Here is a 27,329-nt window from a genome sequence, read left to right on the forward strand (position 1 = left end):
TATCAGGCCACATAATAATTACATTGTATGAGCAATCCATTCTAGTGCTTACATGCAGCAAAAAGGAACTGCAGTGAAAAGCAAAACATAAAGGAAATAGAAGGTAAAGGTTATTGTGACCATCACCTATTGTAGGGAGTGGAGAACGTTGCTAGAACAACATCCCTGCCATTGAAATGGATAACATCTGTAACTGACTGCAGAATGTTGAAGTAGAAGTGTGAGTCGCCAGGAACTGAGCAGTTCAACCGAGCCTTGAGAAAGGAAGTCCACTGTTTTTCCAGCACTCTCTGAGATCCTCCCATGTCATTTTTGCAAACCTGGGCCACCCTTGGGAAAACTACCTGGAAGGAATAGAGCAAAAATAATGGAAAAAAATTAAATGTTTTCTTGACCTAAAGGCTTCATTGGAATACTGCCTTTAAAACACTTGGAATAACACAGCAAGGTGCTTAATTTAATACCACTTTTCTATAATCTGTGACAAATAAGAAACAGAGAAAAATTAAGCTTTGGAACAGTGTGCTATGAAAGATAAGACTGTGGCATTTACTATACAGCCATAAATCCTTCAGGAGATCTGTTCTCAACACATATAAAACTAATTTCCATACAGACTGCTTAGCTTTCTATTTCCCCAAACAAAAGCACATTTCATATTCACCATCCCTGCAACCCACATTGCTGCTCTGATTCCTGTGTTTTCAGCACTTAAAAACTATGCAAATCTTGCTGGGCTTTTATTCCTGCTCTCCACCTTTGTGACCTTGGTCAGCTTTTCTGACTGCTTAGTCAGAAAGCTATTGTGAAATTAGCAAAAATACAGAAAGTGTTTAATTATTCTTTGCAGAATGGCAGAGCACAAAATTCCTACCCCTGTTTACTCAGCACTCTAATTCATATTTCTTACAGAAGAATTTCTTCCTGCTTTGGAATCTGTTTTAACAATTATCTACTATGTTGAACTAAATACGATAGCCTTGTGCTTTTTATAATTCCAGAAAAGAGACTCTAGCAAACACCATCACTGTAAGAAACCATGCATTTTCCTTTCAAGACAGTGCAATGTTTCACTCCAGCCAACCTTTTGGCTTGAGCAATAGGAATCTTCTCAAAATTCTGACCTTGTCATCATGATTTATGGTTCTCATTTCAAGGTCAGTTGTAACAGCATTGGTCCAAGAATAGCATACGTTTTCCTCCTCTCAAATCTGACAAAGTCATTCAATGCAGTGTTTTTGCCTTGTTTTTGCCTTGTTTTGCCCTTACCTTTCCCATGCTGTTGTACTCCACTGCTATTTCCCGGAAGAAGAAGTAGATGTAATTGCCATAGTCTACTGCCTGAACAAAGTACGGCTCTGGAAAAAAAAACAGCAACCCAAGACACCTGATTTAGGCACCATGTACAGGATACAGAATGCAAAGAGAAGCCAAATACATTCACATTTAACATCCATGTCTGTGCTTGACAAACTTGATCAGTTTTCAGAACAAACAAATCACTGCTGCAGAAGAATCACTGTCTGGGGACAGGAGAGCTGGGAACAGGTCTGTGCAACATCACTGAAAGGGAGTTAGGTCTCTGCCATTAATACATCTGCCCTGATGGAGTAAGGGGAAGGTAAACAGGCATTTATAACTGTATGCCTGAGAGGACCAAGCAGTGCTCTTTATGGCAGGCAGGCTGTGAGCTGAGGGAATAACAAACCACATAACTGTTTCTGCCCACACGTGTCTGTAGCAGCAAGCAAAGTGGGACAGCTAAAGTTGACACCTGGCAAAACATTTCTGCATGCAGAGAAAGACTTGAAACTATGGCTTTGCGCTCTGTTAAAATCACTCCAAATGCTAACAATTCTTAACACCTACATGAAGCTAAACAGCATCACCCTTAACAATGAGGGCATTTAGAACACAAAAATTGCCTAATTCAATGGCAGCAGTACAATCCTTAAGAGCTGTAACAGAAAGGCTTTGTGCAATATTCCCATAATTTTAGTTTCACTAATAAATCTTAACATTACAGGACAAACCTTTTGTACTTCATAAAGCCTTGATTGTTACCTAGCAGTGCTGTGGCAGGAATATTGTCAAACACAGACCAAGCACACAGAGCCCTGCAAGTTCCAACTTTTCCAGCTAACAGACACAAACTGATGGATTTCAGCTTGGAAAGCTCACTGGAATGCATATTCTGATCTACCCAGCTCACAGCTTCTGTCAAATCCAGTAACTTGGAGAAGAGAGAAAGAGATAAGCAGATCAGAATAAGCAGGAGATGTAATCTACTTCCCTCTTTCTGCCAGAAAGCACTGGTGAAATGAAATGACAAAGAGGTCTGTCAGAAACCCAAGGCTCTCATCAGAGATGCTGCCTTGTTTGTTTATCTACCTTTCAACCACTTGGAGTCATGTTTGACTGTCCGCAGGGTCGGGCTGTCCCCAAGGCTCCGGTAGATGACTGCGTCTATCGCCAGGAAGTCGGTCACTGTGGCAGAATACAGCTTTCCCTCTGGGAGGATGGGAAGAACAAACAAGAGGGGAGGAGCATTAGGAACAATACAGTTGCTTCTTCTCTCATCAGTCAGATGAGAAGGGGAAACAAAGCCATCACAGTCTCCTTAGGAACACTGAAGGAAGGAAAAAATCCAGCTAGGTAAATGGAACTGAGTGCTGAACAAGCAAGTCACCACTTTGCAAATGGTAATTTCAGAGGGATCCTGCGGAAGAAAATTACCTTTTGGAATAATTCTTCTTCAGTTTAAGTATGTCATACTGAGCTACCCTATCCAGTTACGTGCCACTAGTTCAGTGCTCAGAAATTCTGCCTAGGTATGTCAGCAAAACAAATACAACAGAACTATTGGTTTTAACTGGGACTGCAAACCAGACAGGGCTTGAAGACTGTCAGCTAATTGACACTTGTGAAAATTTCAGCCCTTGAGAGCACTTCTACTCTGCCAAAGATCACTAACAAAAAATTAAATAGCATGCTGGGAGCCCTGCTGAAAATGGAAGAGGATTATCCATCAGTATTTCTTTTCTAGCATGCATTTTAGACATTTACCATATTAATTATGCATTCTTCTCTCTTAAAGAATGGAGGACAAGTGGTAAGATAGGCCTGCAAAATGGCACCCCAAGGACAACCAAAACATACAAAACTAGAAGGACATAAAAGCACAAGGTTCTGCAACATTTTAAAATTTTATTTGTTGTCTATTCTGTTTGCAGGTCTTGGTAACTGTACAGGACTGTTTCCATGTGTGAGATCTTGGAACACAATGTCTGCTAGAAGCACAAGCGGTGCTTCTATCGTGTCTCTATCACGTCTGCATCAGAACTGTCTGCACCTCCTTTGACAGAGATTATGTTGGTGCCTTGAAGGCACCTGAACTGAGGATATTCTCAGGACAAAGCACAGAGGCTTCTATTGGTCAAGCTCTCCTCATTACACTTTCACACATTTAATTTAAGACTGAGAGGAAATCTCATTAAGGCATGCCACTATCCGAAGGCGGTTGCCAAGAAGGTGGTGGTAGACTTTTCATTGGTGCCCTGCGGCAGGACGAGGAGCAATTGCCATAAACTAAAACTCAGGAAGTACCCCTCAAAACAAGGAAGGACTTCTTTATGTTGAGGGTGGCAGAGCACTGTAACAACCTTCCTCTGGAGGTTGTGGAGTCTCCCTATCTAGAGGCATTCGAGCTCCACTTGGACACATTCCTGTGTCACTTGCTGCAGGTGACCCTCTCTTGGCAGGGTGGGTTGTGCTGGATGATTTCCAGAGCTCACATCCAACCCTAGAAACTCTGTGAGTCTGTGAATTTCAGCTCCAGATTTAAAATTCAGATTGTTTTTTATTAGCAGTACTGTATGCTTTGTTCTGAGTCATGCAATTCTTGTCCTTATTTGGCTACTTAAGAATGAACATTTTTTCTTCGCAAAATAGAAAAAATAATTACAATGTGTCCCATCCCCCCCCACCATTTAAAATCGAATAAAAGCTCAATTGTTTAGATATGGATGTCTGAGCTCATGTTAATACAACCACAGTCTTATTTTCTTTCCTGCCAAGTTCCTGTGACCAACTACAATTCACACATATCACTATAATAGCTACAGGCTGCAAATAGAGCCATATTCATGTAAGTGCATCCAACAAACTCAGATGACTTGGATTAGTGCCCTAAACTGTTCTGAAACTGTTCTGTTTCATTGCACTCTGAAAAGTTAGCATGGGTATCAATATGTAAGATATATAAAGCAGTGATTTTCTGAAGCTAGCAGATTTATGGAGCATATTCTACAAATATTTATTTGAACTGTATCAAATATATTCTGAATCACCATGAAGGAGGATGATAATTTCTATAAATATTCTCTTTATTTTCAAATAATACAAGGATTTCTTCAGTGACAAATTTGGAGTCATATTTCTGAACTTCATCCGTATTCAAAATGAATGTTTACAATAGGCTGGTCATAAACTCTTTCTTGGCCATTGCACTGAGAAAGACCCATCTGGAAGAAGAGGGAGTCTGAGATACATGCGAAAAATATTTCTCTGAAGAAGCTGCTCTCTTTCCATGCTTTATGAATTGCTACAATTAGAGAATTTCTACTGTATCTTTCTGCCTGTGACTGTAATTAAGAAATCACATACTACCATTATCATCATCACTACTTTTGAAACAAAAGGACCCATTTATTTGCACTATAAAGAGTAAAAAAAAAAATTTGAAACAGGTTATAAAATCTCTTCTCTGTGAGGTACATGATGATACCTCAAACACAGTCAGGCTTAATAGGGCCCTTTGGTTATGGACTCATTTCAGAATGGCTGAAATACTTGCACATTCTTAAATCTTCAGAGGAATAGCTTAGTTTATTTCCATGTGAGTACTCAGGCTCTGTTTTAAAGCATCACACCTGCTGAGGACGACTCACATTATCATGGATGATGTTTTCATTATTTTCACCACCTATGTAACAGCCAGATCTAAGAAAAGATCAGCAGGGTTCACACTAAAACAAGTTCAATAAAGAAATAATTCAATCAGGAATTCCTGAAGAGGTATATAAAAATACTGCACAATCAGCAGCCAAAATTAACCCCATTTATAAGACCTCACTTTTTTTCTAACAATTGTAGAAATCTGAGTTAACACTCTTCTTCTGCATGCAGCATAAATCACCACTAACCAATACACTTCTCTCCTTCTGTCTATAGCAGCTGGTAAGACCATATTTGTTTTCAGCAGAGATGTTTTCAGCTTTTTTTAAAAAAATCACCTTCCCTTTCCTTCTCGATCTAGAAAAGGGCATGCCACAGCATTTTCCCTAACTTCCTCTTATTATGAATGTTAGCTTAGGCTTAGAGTTGTTAAAGAGCATATCCTGTTTAATCCTCATTAAAGCTTACACAACCCTTGACTTCCTTTGACGTTCACAGGAGCTGGATGCAGCCAGAAATGGTGCCTCACACTGGCCATATCATCAAGAACACAGGAAACACTGAAATATTGATCCAGGAAACTCAGGCTTCATGCAATGTTGATGACAGTGGAGTTAATTCCAGAGAAGGGAAGGAGTTTTTTTGCTAGGAATTTCCTTACGCCCTCACTTTTTAGTCACTGTTCAACCCCTTTGACACCTTTTAGATCTAGACATTCTGGGCTCAAGCAAGAGGCACAATGTTATCCCAAACCTGGGCTGCAGGATAGAAAGTAAAAGGTTTATCTCCATCATTTTACCTGCAAACAATGCAACGTTGGCATGCTTTGCATCATAGGGGCACCTGGCCATTCCACTGAATTCCTCTTCCAGATAGTCCAAGGTATCCATCTGAAAAATCAAAGGGAGTTCCTCAGATAGAGAGAGAAAGAAACAACACTTCTTTCCTAGGATGAGGACTATTCTCAGAAGAGATGTTTCTTCTTCTCTGGGCAGAGAAGAAGGCCCTTTCTCTAACTCTACTCCTGACTATGAAGTAAAAACTTGACAAAAAATCATGGTATTAAATAAACTAAGTCTGAAAAATGTATGTCCAGTAAGTCAGGCATTGTTTTGGAACTAATCATTCTCACTCTGACACATTTTACAAAAGTCTTCAGTCTCTGTTTTCTCTACACACAAGTTCTGTTTTGAACTGTAGCAGGCTATGTGGTCTGTGGTTCTGGCAAGGCTCCAAAATTTATCCTCAACAGTGACCCAACAGAAGCGCTCTTATACACAGAAAAGACTGCAAACCACAGCATTCAGAAGAAACAACACTAGGGCAATTATCTCTGTGTGCATTTTTCTCCCCCAAGTCCAGAGTTCCTTCTGCTTTAATCTTAACAGTGGTGCTCTCTTCCTTGATTTGCATATTCAGAAAGATGCTCTTCAAGCTTTACTACACCAGTTGAGTCCAAGTCACAGAGAATCCTCTTACCACCAGGCAAGAGTTGATCTGTGTAGGAATTGTAAATTCTGAGGCTTATCTGTAACTCCAGGGAAATACATTTACCCTGGGCACTGACAATAACACAAATATACTGATTGACTTTATGTGAAGTTCGAGAAGGTTTGGTGAGCTAAGGGAGAATTGTACACCTCTTACCTCTTTAAGATGTAAACACAACAGTATTTTGGGAATAAGAACCTTTGCAGTGTATTCAGGCAACTTGTCCAGCTCACACTGTATAGATCACATACAGTAAAGATTCATAGAGCATGAGAAATAACCCATGCAGCAGCATCAATTTAAACCAGCTTTTAATTTGAATGCTTCCAAGTCCTTCAGAGGATGATTTGTGATCATTTGTTTTCTGTAACGTATCCTTCCTGTCAAAATCCACTCTGAGGGGAGTTAGTTGTGTTTACTCAAAGGCTGAAAAGCATTTCATGTGATAGTGAGAGGACTTTTTGTGCACCAAGCTCCACACCCTCACAAACACTGGTATGTTCGAGGGGGAGCCCTGCTTTCTGTTTGGCACATGTTTAGTTCTCTCTCTGTACAATGAAGGAACACATGGAGGAAAAGCCAGGGCAGGTGTTGCAGAAGCAACACTGTCCAGGCCTGCATCACAGGGGATGAAAACTCCAGAGTGAAGGGTAAGGAGGCCATTTATATGCCTCACATCACGATGCCAAAGAAAGCTGTAATTGTATCTAAAAGACAACATCCATGCAAGGAGGCTGGCTGAGATTTGTTAGCCTCAGTAATGGCACTCAGAGATAAAAAATTGCAAACTGTACTAGAAGACAGCCCTGAGATCAAGAAGCTTCATAGCATACCAGGAGCAGGCATGGGAAGAAAGAATAAAAGAAACAGCTGTTAACACAGAAGCTAACTGTACCTCACAGTTTCCATGACACAGGCTTGTATTCTTACTCAAACTTGGTTCTTCCTCCACAAATTGGAAGAAAATACTACCCTGCATTTCTCTCCTGTGTTTTCTAAACTGCAGCCATTATAATGGCTAAATGAGGTAAAGCACCATTGCACAAAAATCAAGGAAGAGCAGCAGTCACACTGCTAGTAGTTCTCCTGGATATCAATGTCTTTATTCTGTTTTTTTACAATAAATCTGAACCCAAAACCTGAATGACAGGTGTGATTTTGTCAGCATTAGTAAAACTGAATTTCATTTTTCCAGAAAAAAAAAGATGAGAAATAACCTGTGGGACTTAACAGTGCCTAGAAAATCAGAGTCTGGATGTCAAAAGCCTAAAAAAATTATTTCAAAGCTACTCCAGAGACACCCACTGTTGGGAGTTATATCAGAATATAATGGTGAAAGCCTGAGAAAATGGGAAACATTTCAGTGAATGGGTCCTATTGGAATGGAGTCTCCTGGGGTACACTATGTCCAAGGATAAATTGGCTTCAGGACATTAATGTCAAGTACACATGGACCAGCACTGTTTCTTCACTGCTCTAGATAACATTTTGGCTTTGCAGGTCCCCAGCAAGTGAGGAACACATCACTGTCCTGCTGTACTCCTCCTTGGGAGATTTGCTGTTCCATCACCTCCCCAGCACACAAAGCTGCAGGATCTCCACAGTGTCCCTGTCTGAGGGGCTTACAAGAATCTCAGGTTTTGCTTGCTATGCCCTCAAGCATTTTGAGAACTGGTCTTGTGACTGAGAACAGTACAACAGAAATTTTAAAGCATGCTACTCTGAAGTAACCCCAGTTTTAGTCTATGACTTGATGTGAGTGTCAGTGACAAGCTGAGGAACTTTCTGGGGAGTGGCTGCATCCCCAGGCAGGGATCTGAAGGACTCTGCACCTATGGAGGGCAATGCAAAGTGGCAATACTCTTGATGTGCAGGAGTTGCAAAGAATTCAGCATTCAGTCTGAGATTTTTCCAGAAATCCAATCAACATTGAACTCAGTAGCACTGAAACAAGTCAGAACAAATTTTTCAAAAGTTGAATGGTGCACAGCTGAATGACAAGCTCATGCTGCTGCCCATATCGTCACAAAAAATCCAACCAAAAGACAAGGCATAAGTGAAATTCCACAAACAGATTACATACCTTGTAGTTTCTGCAAGAAGGGTTGAATGCATTTGTTCCACAGATAAACAGTGTATCTTCATTTCTTTTTAGGAGAACCTTAATAAAGTTATGACATTCATCCTGAAGAAAAATAATAAACACTATTTCAACTACAGCATTTTGAGTTTTTATTTTTAAACAGTGATATTTCATTGTCAGGTTTAAAATTATATTGGCAAGTACCCACTGTGATACTCTGGCCTTATTTTGACTACGTTTAAACGACAATGAGAAAATTGTAATTAATTTATATTCCAGTGGTTTCAAAAATTACAAAGAGCTGAAGACACAGCATTCATATTATAGCTCCTAGTTTGCTGTTGCTGGAAAAGGTGAATTTTGTTTGAAAACTGTTGCTTTCCTGAAGAGTGAAAAAATCTGATCCTGTCACCTGTGTCACTCTCAGACAGTGACATCCTCACTACAATGTACTGGCAAAAAGCTTCTGTAACTAGAAGGGAAGTAAAGAATCAAACTATGATACATCTAATTATGATACTACTTGTGCCAGTCACAGGTTACAAGCGGGTGGAACTGGTGTGAGAAAAAGTCTTTCTATAGCCCCACATTAATGCTTTCTGATTCTCTGCCCAAACTTCTCAGTAAACTCCCACAGGAGGATGCACAGCAGCCCTTGGCTTTTGAAGCAATGGTAAGCAAAATCAGTACAGTAAGCATTGCTACCTGCTCAGTGCCTGAAGTATTTCAGGATATTGCTGTGGATTCTGTCGTAATATTTCATCACATTCAAAGTGAACTACTTTTGCAAATTAAAGCCTTCAGTGAGTTGATGGAGAAAACAATTACTGGTAAGAAGTGAATGGCGCGATCCATTCCACATCACAGACAGCAGCCTGAGATAATAGTGATGCAACTAAACCAAAGTGGCAGTTGCAGAAGAAAGGAAAATTGCCTACCTTATGTTTTCCCTTCATTCTGCATGTGTCTACATCAGCTTGTCTAGATTTCCATGTCAATTTCTGCAAGAATAAAGAGAGAAATCAATTAGAACTCTGGTTTTTTTACTTTTGATTTCAGAAGTAGAAGTCCCTTAGGGGAGACTAGCTTTCAAACATACATTTATTGAAAGTTTTCTGCACTCTTTCTCCATGATTAATTCACCACAACAATGAAGGTTTAGTGATGTGGAACATACATTTAACTTTGTTTTGCCTCCAATTCACGAGGCTGGAAACCCATCCCTCTTTCTTTAAAGCCTAAACTAACAGAATTCAACAACAGGCAAACTTTGAAAAATGTGTTCTTTTCTTAAAAGTAATAGATGTTCTCATCTTTTAATTGATATTTCTCTACAAGTCAGAATTATCATTTATGGACTATAAACCTTCACTGGATTCTAAATGAAATATCACTCTCAAAGACAACATTTTAGGTCTGGAAAGAAATAAAATTCAGGTAATTCTTACCACTTCTAGTTTTTCACCTGCCAAGACACTGCTGACTTTATCTGCTAACACTCCTCCTCCCGAAGATTTGCCAGTAAATCCCAGCCAGGTTTTTTTTGAGATGAATTTCAAAAATGGTCAGATGTGAAAAGCTTATTAATTATGATAAAACATTGTTTAAAATCACATGGCCTAAGATGGCATCACCTTAGACTGCCATAATAGTTCTGACAGTGCTCCTGATCAGTAAACTGAGGCACTGTGCATTCATGAGGGGTTCAAGCTGAAAGAGTAACCATTAATGTTCATTTCCATAATAAGCCTGGGGCCTCACTCTTTGATGAGTTAAGAAGTTCATTTTCAGCATCATTCATACTTATAATTAAACACTGTCCCCTCCTCCAGTAGAATTCATCCAATGCACAAATTTGTATGATCTTCTGTTAAACCAAGGCTGTGTTTAACATGTGTTACACAATATGAATGCAATGCAAAGGAGAAGAAGAGAGATTATTTTCAGTATGTTCATGTTAATATACATTATAGTAAAATAGACAAAGCTTTTTTTAATCTGCATGCAACTTCCCATGGAGATAATGTGAATACATCTACAAAGTGATGCTATAGTAAGATTTTATTTAGTAAAAAAAAAAAAAAAATTGCATGTGAGAATATGTAACTTGCTTCTTATGATGAAAATTTCAGTAGAATTAATTGGGATAGTGTAGCTTTATAGAAAACTGCTGCATATAAATGAATAGATGTTTGACAGATGTTCCATCAGGGACCTTGTCATATTTTAGTACAGATTGCTTATCAGCCCAGCTAAACCACTTATCAGAAATCTGCAGAGGACACGATTGCTATTCTAGCTCTCCCCAAATATGATTAGCAACGCCATCTTACTTGCTTATTACAGTTTTACAGTAGTGCTGCCAGGTTCTTTAAAACAATGTCATCATCATATTTATTTGAAGTTTATTCTAGTGTCCTTGGTTTCTGGATGATGATAAAAGCTACTTACTTTGCTAAAATAAATTTCTTCTGTATGTGATGTGTCCATATCAACAGTATAAATATGGTCCCTGTAAACAAAAGCAAATGAATACAAAGTCAAATGGTGTATTTAGACAGTTCATTTTCTATAAGAGAGCTATCTATCACAAGATCATCCATAATCCACTAAAAAAAAAAATCAGAGGTCTTACCAGGAAACATTACTGGCAGCATCTCCTGCTTCTTCCACAAAAGCATTTTCACATATAAACTGTTTGCCTTCCCATTAAGAGAAAAAAAGAAAAGTGCTACAAAATTTCAAAGTAAGAATCTTTCCCAAAAGCAATTATTTGAACAAATGAGATTTGGGAAAGTAGATGAGTCCCACATGATTTCTGCTCTATCAGTCCTACAGCAGATGCCACAATCTAGCATGCAGATGTTATTCTGTATCCCGAAATCGTCTGCAAAAGCTTTTAGGTACCCTTTGCCAAATTCCTGGGGTAGAAGTCACTGTGCCACATTGACACATTTCAGGTATAAGAGATGTCTTCCCTTTCCCTTTCCCTTTCCCTTTCCCTTTCCCTTTCCCTTTCCCTTTCCCTTTCCCTTTCCCTTTCCCTTTCCCTTTCCCTTTCCCTTTCCCCTCCTTTCTCCTGAGAACCTGTGCCACCCTACAATAAGCTGCCAATCTCCTCCAGGAAAGGGGAAACAGACACAGCTACTCAGGTAAAGAGATACTTTTAGACCTTCTCTTCAGGTAAGCTGAGAACAGGACAACTAAGTATAGAACCCAAAAGCTGAAAAAAACCACCAACCCATAATTCTGTAGTAACCATCACATCAAATTTGGGCTGAAAATAAAAAATAAAACTGGATTTTTTTCAACATGCAGAAAGCTGTGCAGCTGAAGTATGATCCACAGCATTGGAGGGGTCTGCTGAAAGCAGAATACAGGCTTTTTCCATTTTAGAAAGCCCTGCTCTTGAGGTTAGCTTCATTTTAATTTGATTTTGGGGAAATAGTGCTAGTCTCTTTAAATAAGTCAAACACAGAATACTTCTACAAGGGGAAAAAACAACACTTCTCTCAGATGGAGAAAAGAGGCATCATTGTGGTAGGGAACCAGCTTTTTAAAAATTGTCTCCTGTGGAGCTTGAGGCTGTTTGCTTTGTAAGATGCCAAATTGAAGAGGTGATGGATTTTCTTCTCCTCCAGACTCTAAAACCAGAGCTGTCATTTACTTCCAAGATTGGTTTAATACTTCAGCTTATTATTTGCCTGACTTCAGTGACAGAGCAGTGGTCAGGGTTGGTTCTGGAATAAAATTACCTATTAGCACGATATCAGCTTCACAGATTACGTCATGGTTCCCTTTTCATGTGCACTGCTCTTTATTGCTGTCACTCCTGCTATGTAAAAGTGGGGAGAAAAAATCTCTTGAGTTGCAAATGAGGCACAGGTGGACCTCTGAAACCCTTCTTCTGACACAACTTTTTGTTTTATTCATCAGCCTTGGTTTCCAGAGGTTACAATTTTTAAATTTTCAATAAATACAGCAGTGGTATTCAGAAAGAGCTGAGGTATTTAGTTCCACTCTCAATAAACCAGTCTTTAGAGGACTTACTTACTGGTTCAAGGAACAGTTCAAACAAAACTCATATGCTAAGTTACAGGATTGTTGGAAAGAAGGCTAGCATCAGGAAAATTACATATAATTTTCTCATGCCACAGACGAAACACAGTTGCTGACAGTGTCAGTAGAGAGCAAAAAGCTGTCAGATTCAGGGGAGGGCCACCTAATCACAGAAAACGTGGGATTGTCCTCGTCCTCCTTTTCCCACTGCTGCCCAACTCCTTCTATCAACTAGCTGTGGTATGTGCACAGTTTACTGCTAATTAAGTTATTCTAACACAAATTTACTTAATCCTAGCGCTTCCGTTTTTCCCACCTCCAGTCAGCAGAACTGAGTTTTGTTGCCATGGCATAATCTTGTCGAGGAAGGGAATTTAAATAATGCCACTGGCTGTGCACGACCCCTGGCACAGGGAGCACTGGGTTTGGAAACACTGCAAATAAGGGGGAGCCATCCCATGGCCTGCTCTGCCTGTTTCCTTCACACACACGAGGGGTGGCAGATAATGTGAACAAAAGCTGCCACTGCACCAGACAATAGGAGGAGGAGACACAGCAAACTTAGAAAAGGGGGTGTGTGCCTGGGTGTGGGCCAGTGAGAGAGAGATGGAGAGAAAAAAAGATGCAGAGCCGGTCCTTTGCAGACTGCAAAACAGATATTCAGACAGTAAAGCTTTATGGCCTTTGGCTGAGTTATTCTGATTTATATTGGCTGTGTATTTCTGCCTGATAACATGAAATAATGCCTTTGTGAAGTGACACAAAACTTTATTTGGTAATAGCTAATACAGGAGTCATGTATCCCATATGACAAAATAAGTAGCAGACTGACAGAAATTTTGTTCTGTGCCAGTTGCTCATTAATAAAATGAAAGCAGTTCTCAAATCTGTGTTAGCCTTTCTGCTGCACTGAAACCGTCTACGAAAGTCAACACTGGATTTTCCAAAACAAGCAAACAAAAAACCGAAAAACAAACAAGCAAACAAACAAAAAAACAACCTAAACACAACAGCCCTAAAATAAAAATTCTCAGTATTTAACCATTTGTTTTGATTGTTTTCCAGATAATTGGGTAAAACATGTGTCACTGCACTTCAACGTATAAAAAAAGCATGAAAACAATATCTCATATAATAGCCCCAGATTTATTTAGCTACAGTTTTCAATGAGTCTTGTTACAAAACTCTTTGGCAAACACCTTTGCTTGTGCACAAATTTGCTTCCAATCTCCAGATTTACTACTGCCTTGAAGGAAATGCAGCATTTGAATTAAACTCCTTCACACTAGATACCAAGGGATGACTCATTTTCTAAAGTTTGTTACTTAAAGATAAAAATTACTTCTGAATTTCAACTTGTATCACATAGTCTTGTCAGACCAGGAGGGATTTTATTCAGTAACATGGAGGGGGGAAAGAATATGCCAAAGAGGTTTTGAGTTACCGAAGGAAAAAACTGTGTAAGAAGATTTTTTTCACGCTGGCGTAAGTACAAAACAGACCAGGTCTTTATTCTTTTTTGTAGGTCACAAGATCCTAAGACTGTATCAGCTCTCTCATTGTAGCAAGTTGTTTTATACAGATAAGGAAGAATGCATATTCACATACTAGTACATGTTATCCCCCAAATATTAGCATTCTTCATGTAATTTGTGCACACAGTGGTTTCATATCCCAAAACTGTTCTCCAGGTTTTCCTGCTGTAAAGCCAGTTATTGGGCACTGAGACAGTCTAACTGCGTCAATCTCAGCCTGGGAACAAACTATGAAAACAGCAAAGCAAAATCTGCAAAGCGGATTTACCACCATCTCAGTGCAAATAATTTCCTAATTTAAAGGAAAACAAATAAGGAAAGCAAAGGGAGCTCAGTCATGAAAAGGAGGAAATCCTGCCACCACCTTTAAACCCTATTCAACACTCTGCCCTGCCCCACTCATTATCCCATTAAACACAGCAAAAACACCAATCTTGGAGCTCAGGGAAAGCACGGGGCTTTGCCACTTGCTGCAGGGCTGGCCTCTCCTTGTGCCTACCACAGCACCACCACAGCTCCTGGGGAGGAAACTTGCTCCCTGGGGAAGGACACTTTATCCCTGGGGAAGGACATTTGCTCCTGGGGAAGGACATTTGCTCCTGGGGAAGGACACTTGCTCCTGGGGAAGGAAATTTGCTCCCTGGGGAAGGACACTTGCTCCTTGGGAAAGGACACTTGCTCCTGGGGAACGTGCTTCTTCCTTGGGAAGGACACTTGCTCCCTGCCTGGACTCGAGGCAGGGTCTGAGCTCGGACCTCAGTCCCCATGCAGCATGGGCTGTGCAAGGAGCCGAGGAAGCTGCAATCAGCCAGAGCAGCTGTGGTGGCTGGCTGAGGGAACAGGTGTGCTCTCCCAGCAGCCAGGGACATGACTCTGAAGATGTCACTCGTGGCTGTGCTGGAGTAACGCAATTCCCAATTACGTGGTGCCGCACGGAGACCGACAGGCAGGACGCAGGCGACCACCCAGGAGATGGGAGTGGCTGTCTGAGAAGAAAGCCAGGCAGCTCCCAGAGGCTGCCAAGGGCTTTGCAGACAGGGCTAGTGGTGAGAAGCTGTCTGTTCAGCAGCTGTTCCCCTTTACTCTTGGCCATCCCACCCACCACTTCTCCCATCTGCAGCAGCAGCCTGGTTTTATGTGGCATATGCAGAAAGGTGTGCATTTTTCCAAAGGAGGACCAGAAAACAGGCAGGAAACAAGTTACTACTTGAGAGACAGCTTGCAGGGAGGTCCCAAACAGGATCTGGGTCCAAGAGCTCCTAAACTGGACTACCCACCTTTGCTAATCTGGACCACCCACGCTTGCTAGTTTGGACCCATCTTTCACTCATTCTGCATGTCTCATGTAATTCCCACTCTAAGATCATCAATCTTCTTTGGTAACAGCAGGTAGGGAGATGAAGTGTTAATATCAGATCTCTGCCAGGTTGGCAGCTGTGTAATGGGTGTAGTCCCACTGAGGTTGATAGTGCAAGCTGAGCTAAGCAAAATGAATGGGTGGCTCTATGTGCAATTTTTATAGAAAGATGTACTCATGTCTGCACAGTATATCTCTCCAAAAAAGTCAAGACACAAAATTAAATTAATCTTGAGGAAGTATGTTTGGTTCTTTCTTTTTTGTCTTAAAATACTAAAACCATGCCTAAATCAGCAAAATTACATTCTAATAGCACTTATTAAAAAATACATCTGTGCACAAAAGAATTATTCTCTAAAATTTGTCATTATTGGTGAGCACAAGTGGAATAAAAAACTGATAACGGAATTGCTTCTCCATGGAACTAAATTATTTTTCTGGCAACTTCCCTCTTGCAGGCCTCAAAGGAAGGCAGAGGCATGTAGTCCTAAAGCACAGGTGTAACAAATCACAAAACTTCAGCTGATCATCTAGCAAAGTTTGCAATATGTCTTACTAACAGGCTGCAAAGCTCTCGCTGAGTGCGAGACAATCCTAAAAATGATGTGTTCATCAGACTCTCCCTTGTGTTCTCCTTGCTCCTCTTAAAGCAGGAAGAGAGGAGTGGTGAAGCAGGAGGCTACTGACCTAGCAGCAACGTAGAGGGTCCTGTTCATGACCATGACGAGCTGGATGTCCAGCCGGTGCCTCTGTGTGGTGTTCCGCCCTGGTTTGTGACCCACAAACACCGGATACTGTCTTGTATCTGTAGGAAGGGAAAAAACCAACAGGTCAAAAGAGAATGACAAACTGAAATGGTGCTAGCATGAAGCACCATGGGGCCCAGCTGTAGCCAAAACCCGTGGTTTCTGTTCTGCCCTGGCAGTGCAGACTGGGGCTGGAAGGCATGAGCGCAGACAGCTGGAGAGCTCTTCAAGGTTACAGTCTCTGCAGCTGCAAAGGAGAAAGTCATCACCTTTGCAGAAGACAAAAACTGATTTTTTTTTAAGCTAAAAGCTATGCTTGGCGCACAGGTACATGGCACTTTCTCACAGTTTTTCTTTCATTGCCTGCAGAGCTTAAATGCTTGCTCCTGGCTGCCAAAGCATGGCTATCAGGACAAAGCTGTTCCACACTGGCTCATCAATCACCACAACGACTGGGCTGGTAGTGGCTAAAGCAAAAGGCTTGGCTCTGGGTGTTCCAACCACCAGTTCCTGGGTTTTCTACAGGACTCAACTGCTGTCATAGAACAGCTGCAGGGATTTCTGAAAAATTGAGGGAAATCACCACTTGAACTTCATGAAGTGAAAGTCACTGCACATTATTTTGGCAATCAGTCTGATTCTCCAGTCCTTTTGGCAACTGGACAGCAATACTGATTGGAATTGCTGTACTGAGCTTATGCTATCAACAAGTCAGCTTTCCCCCCAGTTCTACCAGTCAGCAAGAGCATTTATTGTCTATTCCCATTATTTTTTTGGGGTGAGAACTCAGCCTACACAGGGTGTTCCACTGCTCCTCAGATGGGTGTACAACCAGTAACAGAGCGAGTACTTCTGAGCAAGGGCCACTTCACATTCATGACTATCATATGATCATGACATCTAGATACACAAACAAGGAGCTAATTAAGTAAATAAAATAACAGAAGACAGGATAATCCTCTGATGAGCATTATCACTGCAGACCTGCTGCAAGTGAATATTATATAGAGCTGATGAGCATCTAGCTATGCATTTTCCCCACTAATATGCTTTCCCAGAAAACTGTAGCTCTTTGGGGGGGTCTATTTCTTCCAAAAGCCCATCTACTGCTTTAGTATTTTCAGCTATTGTCTTCTGAAAGCATTGTACTTGTTAAACTTGGTCAAAGTATTGGTTCACAGCAATACTTTGATGGCTTCAGCAAAGCACTTCAAAGTGTAATGTGACAGAAAGTCTGGTGATAAAACCGGATAGAAAAAAGAACTTCAAACCAGGTGCTGAGAACTCTTGTAGAAATAAATTGAGACACCAGACAGCATTTACATTCAGAACCTTAATCCTTCTGACCATGTCTTACATGCAAAATGCCAAGTTTTACTGTGAGACTGTTTCGAGTTCAGTAATGTTTCCTCTGTAACTCATGGATCTAGAACAAACTAGGGGCATTCATGTCCACTTCAACGTGCCATACCACAGAGGAAGTATTATCCCATATTCTATTTCTCTAAAAGGATCAAACCTGGCAATTTTTTGCAAGAATGATTAGCATTGCCCTTCTGGAGGGTGAAAATATAGGTGCTGAAGATCCAGTGGCCACACTAGCCATGTTTCATCTGGGCTTGCTTCAGAGCAGTTCCTCCCTGTTGTTGTGTCCCAGAAGTCTATTAACATTTGCAGCACATCAGGTGTGCCCTGGAGTCCTGTCTTTCAAACTGGTGTTAGACAGGACAGACAAGTTTTTGGGTACTAAGGCCATTCCAAAGCACGATAAACACAGATAATTTAAAAACCAAATTTCTGAACAAAAAAGGAGTGAACACAAGCCTGCACTTGGCTGACTCGCCACTCCCTGGCTCACTTTTGGAGGCCCAGATGCTAAAGACTTCTTTATAAACATTTGAAACTTTGGGACTTCGAAGAATTTTCTTTGCCATTATCACAATTGAGCTGAGGCAAATGTGAAATAATCAGTTAAGGCAAGCCTAATGTCCACAGTAAAATGCTCAGAAAGCTATCCACCTGTTTAGCCAGCAGATCTCAATATGCAGCTGTTGGTGTTACACTGGAGTTTGCCAATCTCTAATGCTGAGAAAGGAGAGATCTTCTGTCACAAAAGATTCTTTGTCTTGATTTGGTTTTTAGCTACAATTCCATCTTAGGGAAAAATTGCCTAATGCTCAAGCAGAATCCCTCTGAGCTTAAAGAAGCAAGTTCAATTATTTGTATTAGACTAACAAATAATAAGACCATGTGAAAAAATAATTTTCTTATATTAGTACCTGAGAATGTAAATTGGCTGATATGGAAGAAACCAAGAAAAAGCAACTTTATCTGCTGCAACTGCATTTAAATAATGGCTGATTTGAAGTCCCTGATCAGTACTAAATGAAATCCTGTGGCCCCTTATACTTACAGTTGCCATTGCGAATACTGATAGGGCTCAGAATCTTCTGGGAAACCAGCCCCAGCAAAGTGTAGCAGTGTGAAATATAGCAGCAAGGCTTCTGAACCTCATAGTAGTTCAGCTGTGAGGCTTCACTTCTTCACTTCACCCTGTGGAGACAACAGGAGTTTAGCACCTTCTGTTGGATCACAGCTTTACACAGACCGTGGAAAGCAGAAGGAGCTTTTCTCCTCAGGGCCTCTCCTTGTACAGGTGTTTCTAAGTAGAAAACTGCACTACAAAGCCAGTTGTTCTTCAGCCCATTCCCCAGCAAGGCCACATCTTGGCTGAGGATAGACTTAAGGACCTGTGTGTTCCGAAGAATTTTCTGCCTCTGATGGTTACATGCAATAAAGATGCTTAAACTCCTGCACTGATCGACAGCTGACAAGAGTTTTCCAAGAAATATTTTATATTCCTCTTCTTTGGTTTACATAACTAGATGATGACATGATGACATACACCATAAATAAAATAAAAAAAAAAAACCACCCCACACTACATTATTCTGGTTAAAAAGAGATTAAGAGTTATACTACAGGACTGATTCATACCCTACAGAGCTGTGAATCAAGTGAAGAAACACTGAGAGAGCTTGATGGAGCATTCAGAACATGTCATTGGGCTTTACCATAAAAATATGTATCCATAAATTTAGGTGTCATAAAACCAATACTCCAACTTGTGATAAAATAAGGCAGAAAAGAACTGTCTAAATCCAGCATTTTTTTCCCCTCGTGTTCCACTGATGCATTCATTCATTCATTCAGATTTCATGTACAAAAATATCCCTAAATCTTTAAGATAAAAGGAACCACTGGGGCCTTTGGATACAATGAAAAAAACCCCAGCACATAATACAGTAAATACTTCATAATTCCCAGGCAAATTTCACAGGGACATTGATCTGTAGGGGAAATCAGTGCAAAAGTGGGGTTTTCTTTTCATCCCTTCCAGAGTTTCAAACCTTTGATGCTGCCTGCTAAGGATTCCTTTTGAACAAAGCTATTTTACAGTGGTCTGTCAGTCATTCAAGATTTATGGGAGAAAGTCAAACTTCATAACCTACATAGTCTTTGAAACTTAATTTGGCAAACAAAGTGCTAACTTGCCCTTCTGCAGCACTATTTAATATTAGATACCTGTATCTCCTTCCTTGGTGCCAAAAAAAGCATTAGCAAATTTTAAGTGTTGGATTCCTCATTTTTTAACCCATAGAAAACTGTCACAATAATTAATTTGCCTCATCAAATTTTTGCTTTCAAATAAAATTTCAGTTGGTATAAATGGTTTGGAGTGGGACTCTGTTGCAGGGTGATAGAGTCCATGAGGACTACTGATTTATTACACTCTCAGTGTTAGGCTATTATTATTTCAACACGCAAATTGGAATTTTGGCTGATTTTCTGTTTCTATTAAAATAACTGAGAGACCAAGTTAGGCCTAGAATAGGAAAAAAAAAAATGTAAGGCAGTGACTGACACTTTAACTGAATGGAGTTCCAGATAGATGGTGAAGGATAAAAATAGCAAGAATAAATGCAATAAATGCAAATTGTCTATCTATTATAACTTAAAGGAAAATGCATACTAAAAGATAATACATAGAAGCCCCAATAGAAGTGTTTCAATCCAGGACTGGTTAAGCCAATAGCTCTGTATGAATACTGACACAGCTCTATCTGCCTGCAGACACTTTCTTTATGCATTTTCTCCATTTGTCTTTTTAGTCACCTCTTATATTTTCTCTTGATTGTTAGCTCTGTGGGATAGAGCCTGTTTCTTTCTATTTGTTGTCATTTGGAGCCCTTTGGAATGCCCAAAGAAGAAATAAGCAGCAGAAGTAAATAGAATGCTTGGAAAACAGTTTTCCTCTGAAGGTTTTACTTAAAAACAATATATACCCATTAAAGGGGCTAATTCCTTTTTCTCTATGCAATTTTTCAAAATGTCACTTTGCTGGTTTAAAAATTTTGCCCTTGTAAGTACACTGCAGAAAGGACAAAACAAAATGCTTTACTACACAAACTGATTGAAATTATTTTCCCCTTGGAATTGCTACAATCTAAACTACAAATCTTTTCTGAAACATACATGAAGAACAACAGTTTAATGGGAAGAATTTAGGAAGCAATCCAGTTCTTCCACTTAAACTGTATTAAGCTACAGTATCAGTCTGCAGGCTAACAATCCAAACCACTTGGCTCACAGTGAGACTCAGGAGCATGAGAAGAGCTGCTGTTACTCCCTATCATCACAAAATCCACTACCCAACAACGTGTCTGCTGTGAGGAAAGCAGCATAGCACTGCAGACACAGCTCTGCCACTGCCCTTCAGAGCCTGAAAAATTTGTCCCATGGGTGATTCTGCACCATCAGTCTCTTGTGCCCATTCAGCCGTGTGTACTGCTCTGTGTGGGAGACAGCTTCCAGGAAAATGAACAATGCCCAGCACACTTACTCTGTGATTTCATGTGCACATGCCATTGGGACAGATCTGCTTTCTTTTACCTAGGGAAAAACCAAACTGACAATAGAACTGACATAAATCGGTAGGTTTAAAGGCATATGAAATTCTCTCTCCTTCTTAAAGGGGATTCTTCTGGGGAGGAAAAGGGAGAAGAATTAAGAAAGCACAACTCTCTGTTGCTCTGATGCCACCAACATAGTCATTCAAATTCACAAATGTGTATGCAAAATATGTGCTTCAACATGTCAATAATTCAACTAGACTACATGAGTATCAGTGTCTGTGCCAATAAATTAACACTGAGAAAGACTAAATTGCATCCAAAAGCAGCTTTTTTCAGAGGTAATTATTAAAAAATATTGTCACTTTTGCATTTCTTACAATGACAGAAAAAGCCATACTGTTTCAGTGGAATTTCAGAAAAGTGCTGATTCAAGAAGGTCACACTTATTTTTAGTACAATTTTCACTGTGGTTGGGCCCCTGGGATTGATGCAAATGTTCTCACTTGTACTGTGCTGAAAGTACTTTTAATGAAAGTGCTTGTGAACACAGTGTCTGATGAAGATGAGTAGTTAGGCAGTGATGCCAAGTGAGTACAGACACTGTCTCAAAATAAAACTTTTGCAAACATCAAGGAAGAGCTCTCCATCTTTCATGCAAAGACCTGAACTCCAATTCACTCCAGCCTGCACTAAGCCATACTGGTTGAGAGAGAACTGGGTCTGAGAACTCCAACTCTCCTGGTTCAGAACATTGTTACTCTTGTTAAAGAAAGCTACTGGCGACAGGAAGAGTGAATCTTGATGGCTTTTTATTATCAAGCATGCTATTAAATTACAGCCCTGCAAATATTTAAGAGCATGTTTTATAATCTATGTCTAATCCACTGCTTTGTAGCCATCGAACTGGCAGAGTAGATAGGATTTCTTCCAACTTTCTAAAAAAACCACAAATAATCTGCTTTTTAAAATTCCTAAACCAGGGAATATATAAATTTTTTGGAACATAACTTACTGTTCTGATTTTTCTTTCCAAAGCTGATGTCACAATATCTATGTAAAACATCTTGTTCTGGCCACTTATATGTTCCCTCCTTTCTGTTGTATTATAATTAAGTATAAACAAACCACATGACCTCTTAATGTGCATAGAAATCCAAGTCTTGCCTTCTGAGGCAGAATAGGTTTCTCTGTTTGTACACCTCACACCAAAGATGAATCACTTCTAAGTAGGTTGTTTGGATACTAGTACAATGTAGTTGCTATTACTATTATTTTTGCTTAGTCAAAGTCTACATATACATATACATATACATATACATATACATATACATATACATATACATATACATATACATATACATATACATATACATATACAACCACCCACATATATATGCTTGACAAAGTATCATTTACTTTTGTAAAATTCATGCTGTTGGCATGAAGGAGTTTCTGACGCCAAGAAAATAATGATCATTTCAAAACAAGGACAAAAACTCTGATTTTACTAATTTTATCCTTCCACAATGGCTATCCATGATTATTCAAGCCAACAAGAAGCCACCATGATGAGCTTTGCTGAGCTTTGTTTTTTGCTCTCCGATATTTTTAGCATTTACAACAGTCTGGGTGGAAATGCATACAGAATATCTGCTTGGCTAAGGAAAGAATTACGTGGCTCTTGCCACAATACCCTAGTAGGCAGATTATTTTATCTACAGCTTGTTTGTTCCAGAAAGGTTACACAAATCCAATAAAAAAATCTAAATGGAAAAGTGAACTTCCTAAAAGCAGGAAGGCAGATTTGATCCTGAGAACAAATTCAACAGCAACAGCAGTGACTGCAAAGGCACATCTCTAACAAAAGAGATGCTCTTCCATGTTAGAAAACTTCCCATCTTGCTGCTGCAACCCCACTGTACAGTCAGCTAATCTCAGCATAACTGCAAGAAAAATCAAAGCATGCAATCATGTCAGAATTTTCCCATGGCACAGTAAGACTACTCTGAAATGAATAGATCTTTTTATATTCATTTATTACAAAACTTCTTTCTACCATGATGGGTCATGTTCACACACAACAGCTGCACTTCGATCCAGAAATTATTAAGCTTAATGTGAGAATCACTGGACAAAATTCCATGGGCTGTGTTATGCATGAAGCAAGGCCAGAAAACCTACTGGCCCTAAAAGCTTGTGACTGTCTTCAACAAACTCTTTTATTTCTACAAATATGTAGAAATAAGTTATTCTTCAAAAAGATAGTCCAGCAAGAAGGGACAGCATTTAACCAAGGAAACTAAAAAGCCAGATGAATTTTAACTGCTGCACAAGGGTAAAACACACAACAGGGAAAGCAGCAGTCTGTGTGAACTGGTCCTGGAAATACTCAGCAAATAGCCCTAGAACTGGTCAATAGCCCTAGAATCATAACCAGCAAAAGTACCATTAAACAGCAGAGAAGAAACTGATTTGAGTTTCATAACAGAGGTTAAAAGCTTGGCGATTCTTCTGTGGTACACGGGTGATTTAGGAGCCCAAGTCCTACTCCAGTGTTCCCTCAAAACAGACTCACAGAGCAAGGTCTGCCCTTACAGAAAAAGCATGTACTGATCTACACAGCACACACCTTGCTGTGCTGAGGGCAGAGCACAGAAACCAGTTGGCCAACCTGCCTGCTGCTGCCTGCTATTGTACAGGATTGCCATGAGATGTTGGCAAGCATCCTTCAACTCCTTTGGCTAAATTTAAATTTGGCTAATTTTCCTTTGGAAATCTCTGAGTGGAAAACACCATCATTGCTGTTTACCTTTTTAAATGCACAGTTCCTAGAAAGTGAAAGACAAGAGTTCCATGCAAGTCAGAGGAAGGAGATAGGAACAATGAAACAACAAAAACAAAGGAGAGGAATACAACCTGAAGGCTGCAGCTCCCAGAGAATGTGGAAAGTTAGGCTGGCACCAGCAGAGACTTCAGGAGAGCATCTTTTGTCTAAGCCTGCCTGTGTGGTGTGCTAGCTGCTGCTCAGCCACCCCTCATGGCTGCTCCAGGCAGCAGAAGGGCTCGTGCAAAACGCCTGGTCTGCGTGGTGCCAAGGGGATCAGACAGATGTGAGTGAACAGAAGCTCAGCAGGTGCTTGGGAAGCTCAAGAGAGATGAGACACAAGTGGCTATCAGCAAGACACAGCATGGAGTGCCAGACACTGTAACCGAATTGGCAGTGGCAGGGCAGTGCCTGGGATGGACAGCTTTTTCACCCACGCTGTCCTTTCTCTACCAATTGCTGCTCAGTCACCTGAATGGTGGTGCAGGTGGCTACAGACACTCGATGCCAGCCCTGTGCCCATCATCACTACCAAATTGCAACATCTTTTCGTGGCTGATGGTGCAGCCATCATTCATCGTCCTCTCCTGCTCTGCTCCTGTTGTCTCTGCAGCTGGCCATACATTTCATGTGGCCAAAAAAGCACTCTTGCACTCCAGGTAGCTGGCCCTTATGCCAGAGAGACTGGTGCATGAACACATTGGGGTAATCACCTGTACTCCTTCAGACCTCATGGTAACAAGAGGTTGCTTCTGAACACTGGTGAGGGGAGAGAGGCAGTGCCCAGGGGAAGACCACACCTGTCTGGCTGCACTGTGGACCCTAAATTACGTGTTATGAAGCACTATTTTCTCTCATTTGTGCATGTCAAAAAGTTCTCCCTGACTATAAGAGGACTGCATGGGTGCCCTCTGCTATACACGCTTTACTAGCATTTTAATTGGATTCAGCACTGCTTACTCACTGCCCAGCTGCTGTGGGCTGCATGCCAGCCATGACGATCGGCCCAAGGGAAAGACACCAGTTAGAGCCATTTTCCCTCATATAGTAAGCAACAGCACCTACCTTCATTAAAAAGAGTAATACAAACTTCATTACTAGTTTAACTGAACACAGATACACCATGCAGATTTTCTCATAAAGACTTTCAAAAATGCATCTAAAATAAAATTTCTGCCCAAACACAAAGTATTTTCACGCAAGTTTCAGGGGTAATTGCTTATTTTGTTCAGGTTTATGCTAACCTGAGTCCATACCAACATTTCTCTTCCCTCATTTGCACCTTTACAAGGCCATACCTCGCACAATAGTGTCACCCATGATGTGTGGCATCACTGCCTCCTGCCTCAGTAAGCTGAAAAGATCTGGACAGCCCCCAGGCAGCAGTGATGAGGCTCAGCCTGTCGAACGGGAGTAGCAGGTGTCAAGTCAGTAGGCAAAACTCAGCATGCCAAAAGCTGGCAACGTGTCCTGTCAAGATCCACACTGCTGCTCCCTCCAGAGCGGCACAGAAAGAAAATGCAGAGAGCAAATGGAGGCCTGAATGGAAGACCCCCTCTTCTGACGTGAGTGAGACATCTCTGATGACTGCAGCCTTAATAGGATGCTGCTGCTCAGAGGGGAAACGGTCAGAAGAAGATGAACATCTCCCAGATGGAATTAGCAGCATCTCAGGCCTATCGATTTTGGTTGTAACCTTTACTGTAAACAGTCCACAGGGGCCTCATCAGCCACCTGTTCAGTGATATTTGCATTGAAATATAGAGCCAGTGCAAATGGGAAAATGGCCACAGCTCCTTGCTAAAGCATCTGCTGCAGCAAGATGCGCCGGTCTGTGCATCACCAGCAGCAGCACAGGTACAGGTTTCAAAGAAGAGGAATGCAGTGGCACTAGCTCTCTCACAAGGCTCTGGAACAACAAATGCTCCACTTGTCATGATGTTGATGGTGCTGGTAGTGGTATTATATCATGCAATATTTCACTTTCTAATAATTGCTCAGTTTTATACTGAAATCAGGCTTGCCAAAACTGGGAGGAAAGCCATCTGTGCCTGGAGGACGACTGCCAGAAACATTTGCAATTTTATTTTGGGATTATAAACCTGCAGAATGGAACAAAGGCAATGCCTAAATAACTTCTTTCACTCAACAGCCCCAATCATATAGAGCAATAGACCTAACACTGGAACAGCTTGGTCAGTCATTACAAAGATGTCTTTCTTATTTTTAAGAGTCTCACTCATTTAAGAGATAAAAATAGCTCTATTGATTATTTGTGGGACTTCAGCAAAACTCTGTCAAAATTATGAATTGATTTGAGAGCTAAATGTAGCAATCACCGCCTTTTGAAAGGAGAGAACACCATCTCTAATATATACTTTACTGTTTCATCTCAGCATACTTAATAGAAAACAGATCCACTACCAGCAACACCATTACTCTCTCCAAGGCTCATTTTGCCTGGGAAATATCAGTGCCAGTCAACTGACCTTCTATTCCCTCATCTGAGAGATGGAATAAAAATTACGTAGCTGCAGGTGACCAAAGATATAATGGGAGAAAAATGTGTCCTTCGTTTTCTTCTTTTGGACAGCAGACAAAGTCTGATATGTTTTCACAACAACCTTTACAAATGTCACTGATGAAAAGTTAGACACAGCCCTACAAACTTTGTCTCAGCTGACACATGAACATTGCAAAGGCATGTAGAGATAGGACAAGGGGAAATGCTTGAGAGTGGGACATACTGAGGCACTGGAATAAATTGCCCAAAGAAATTATGGAGGTTCCATTGCTGAGAGTGCTCAGTGTCAGGTTGGATGGTCCTTTGAGCAATCTGCTCTAGCAGAGGGTGTCCTTGCAAGGGTGTTGAAAGTAGACAATCTTTAAGCCCCTTCCAACCTGAACAATTTCATGATTTCGTGATTTTAATATCACCATGTTTAAAGCTCAGTGTAATCACAAATAACGCTGCTGTTTGTTAAAGCAAGAAACATTCAAGCATTTAAATATGAGCCCCAGCCATATTCTTCAAACAATTCTTTTGTTTCGCAATTTATCCAGTTGTGCCCCTATACCCATTTATGAAAAATCAACTCATTAACCTGCCTTGATTTACCTGAAGAGAAATAGCAAATTTTGTCAGGTTATTTTTTCAAATAGCAACCAATCAACTTTGTCATGAAGTGTTTTGACACCACGTTAAAATGCATACATGCCCTAAAACTAATGAAATCTACTGCAGCACTTCAAATGGTCAAGAACATTACGATTTATAAAATAACTACTCCAGCAGAGGATAACACTACCTGAAAGTGACAGTCACCACTGCAGAGTGCATCAATAGCTCCACATTGCAACAG

General features: G+C 40.5%; 1 protein-coding gene across 1 annotated transcript in view; it reads right to left on the reverse strand.

The window, feature by feature from the left end:
- Nucleotides 1–25,287, reverse strand: part of SEMA6A (semaphorin 6A) — a gene marked incomplete at its 5' end in the record, with an annotated part of 71,078 nt that extends 45,791 nt beyond the window's left edge. The window contains 11 exon segments of the mRNA XM_079331496.1: nucleotides 127–344; nucleotides 1,270–1,358; nucleotides 2,392–2,511; nucleotides 5,756–5,846; nucleotides 8,531–8,632; nucleotides 9,469–9,531; nucleotides 10,982–11,042; nucleotides 16,169–16,286; nucleotides 18,641–18,665; nucleotides 18,667–18,731; nucleotides 25,266–25,287. Of these exon segments, the coding sequence (XP_079187622.1) occupies nucleotides 127–344; nucleotides 1,270–1,358; nucleotides 2,392–2,511; nucleotides 5,756–5,846; nucleotides 8,531–8,632; nucleotides 9,469–9,531; nucleotides 10,982–11,042; nucleotides 16,169–16,286; nucleotides 18,641–18,665; nucleotides 18,667–18,731; nucleotides 25,266–25,287 (974 nt within the window).
- Between the last annotated feature and the right edge of the window lie 2,042 nt (nucleotides 25,288–27,329).

This window comes from Erithacus rubecula, assembly GCF_903797595.1.
Source record: "Erithacus rubecula genome assembly, contig: SUPER_Z_unloc_4, whole genome shotgun sequence".
In the NCBI taxonomy this organism is placed as follows: domain Eukaryota; kingdom Metazoa; phylum Chordata; class Aves; order Passeriformes; family Muscicapidae; genus Erithacus; species Erithacus rubecula.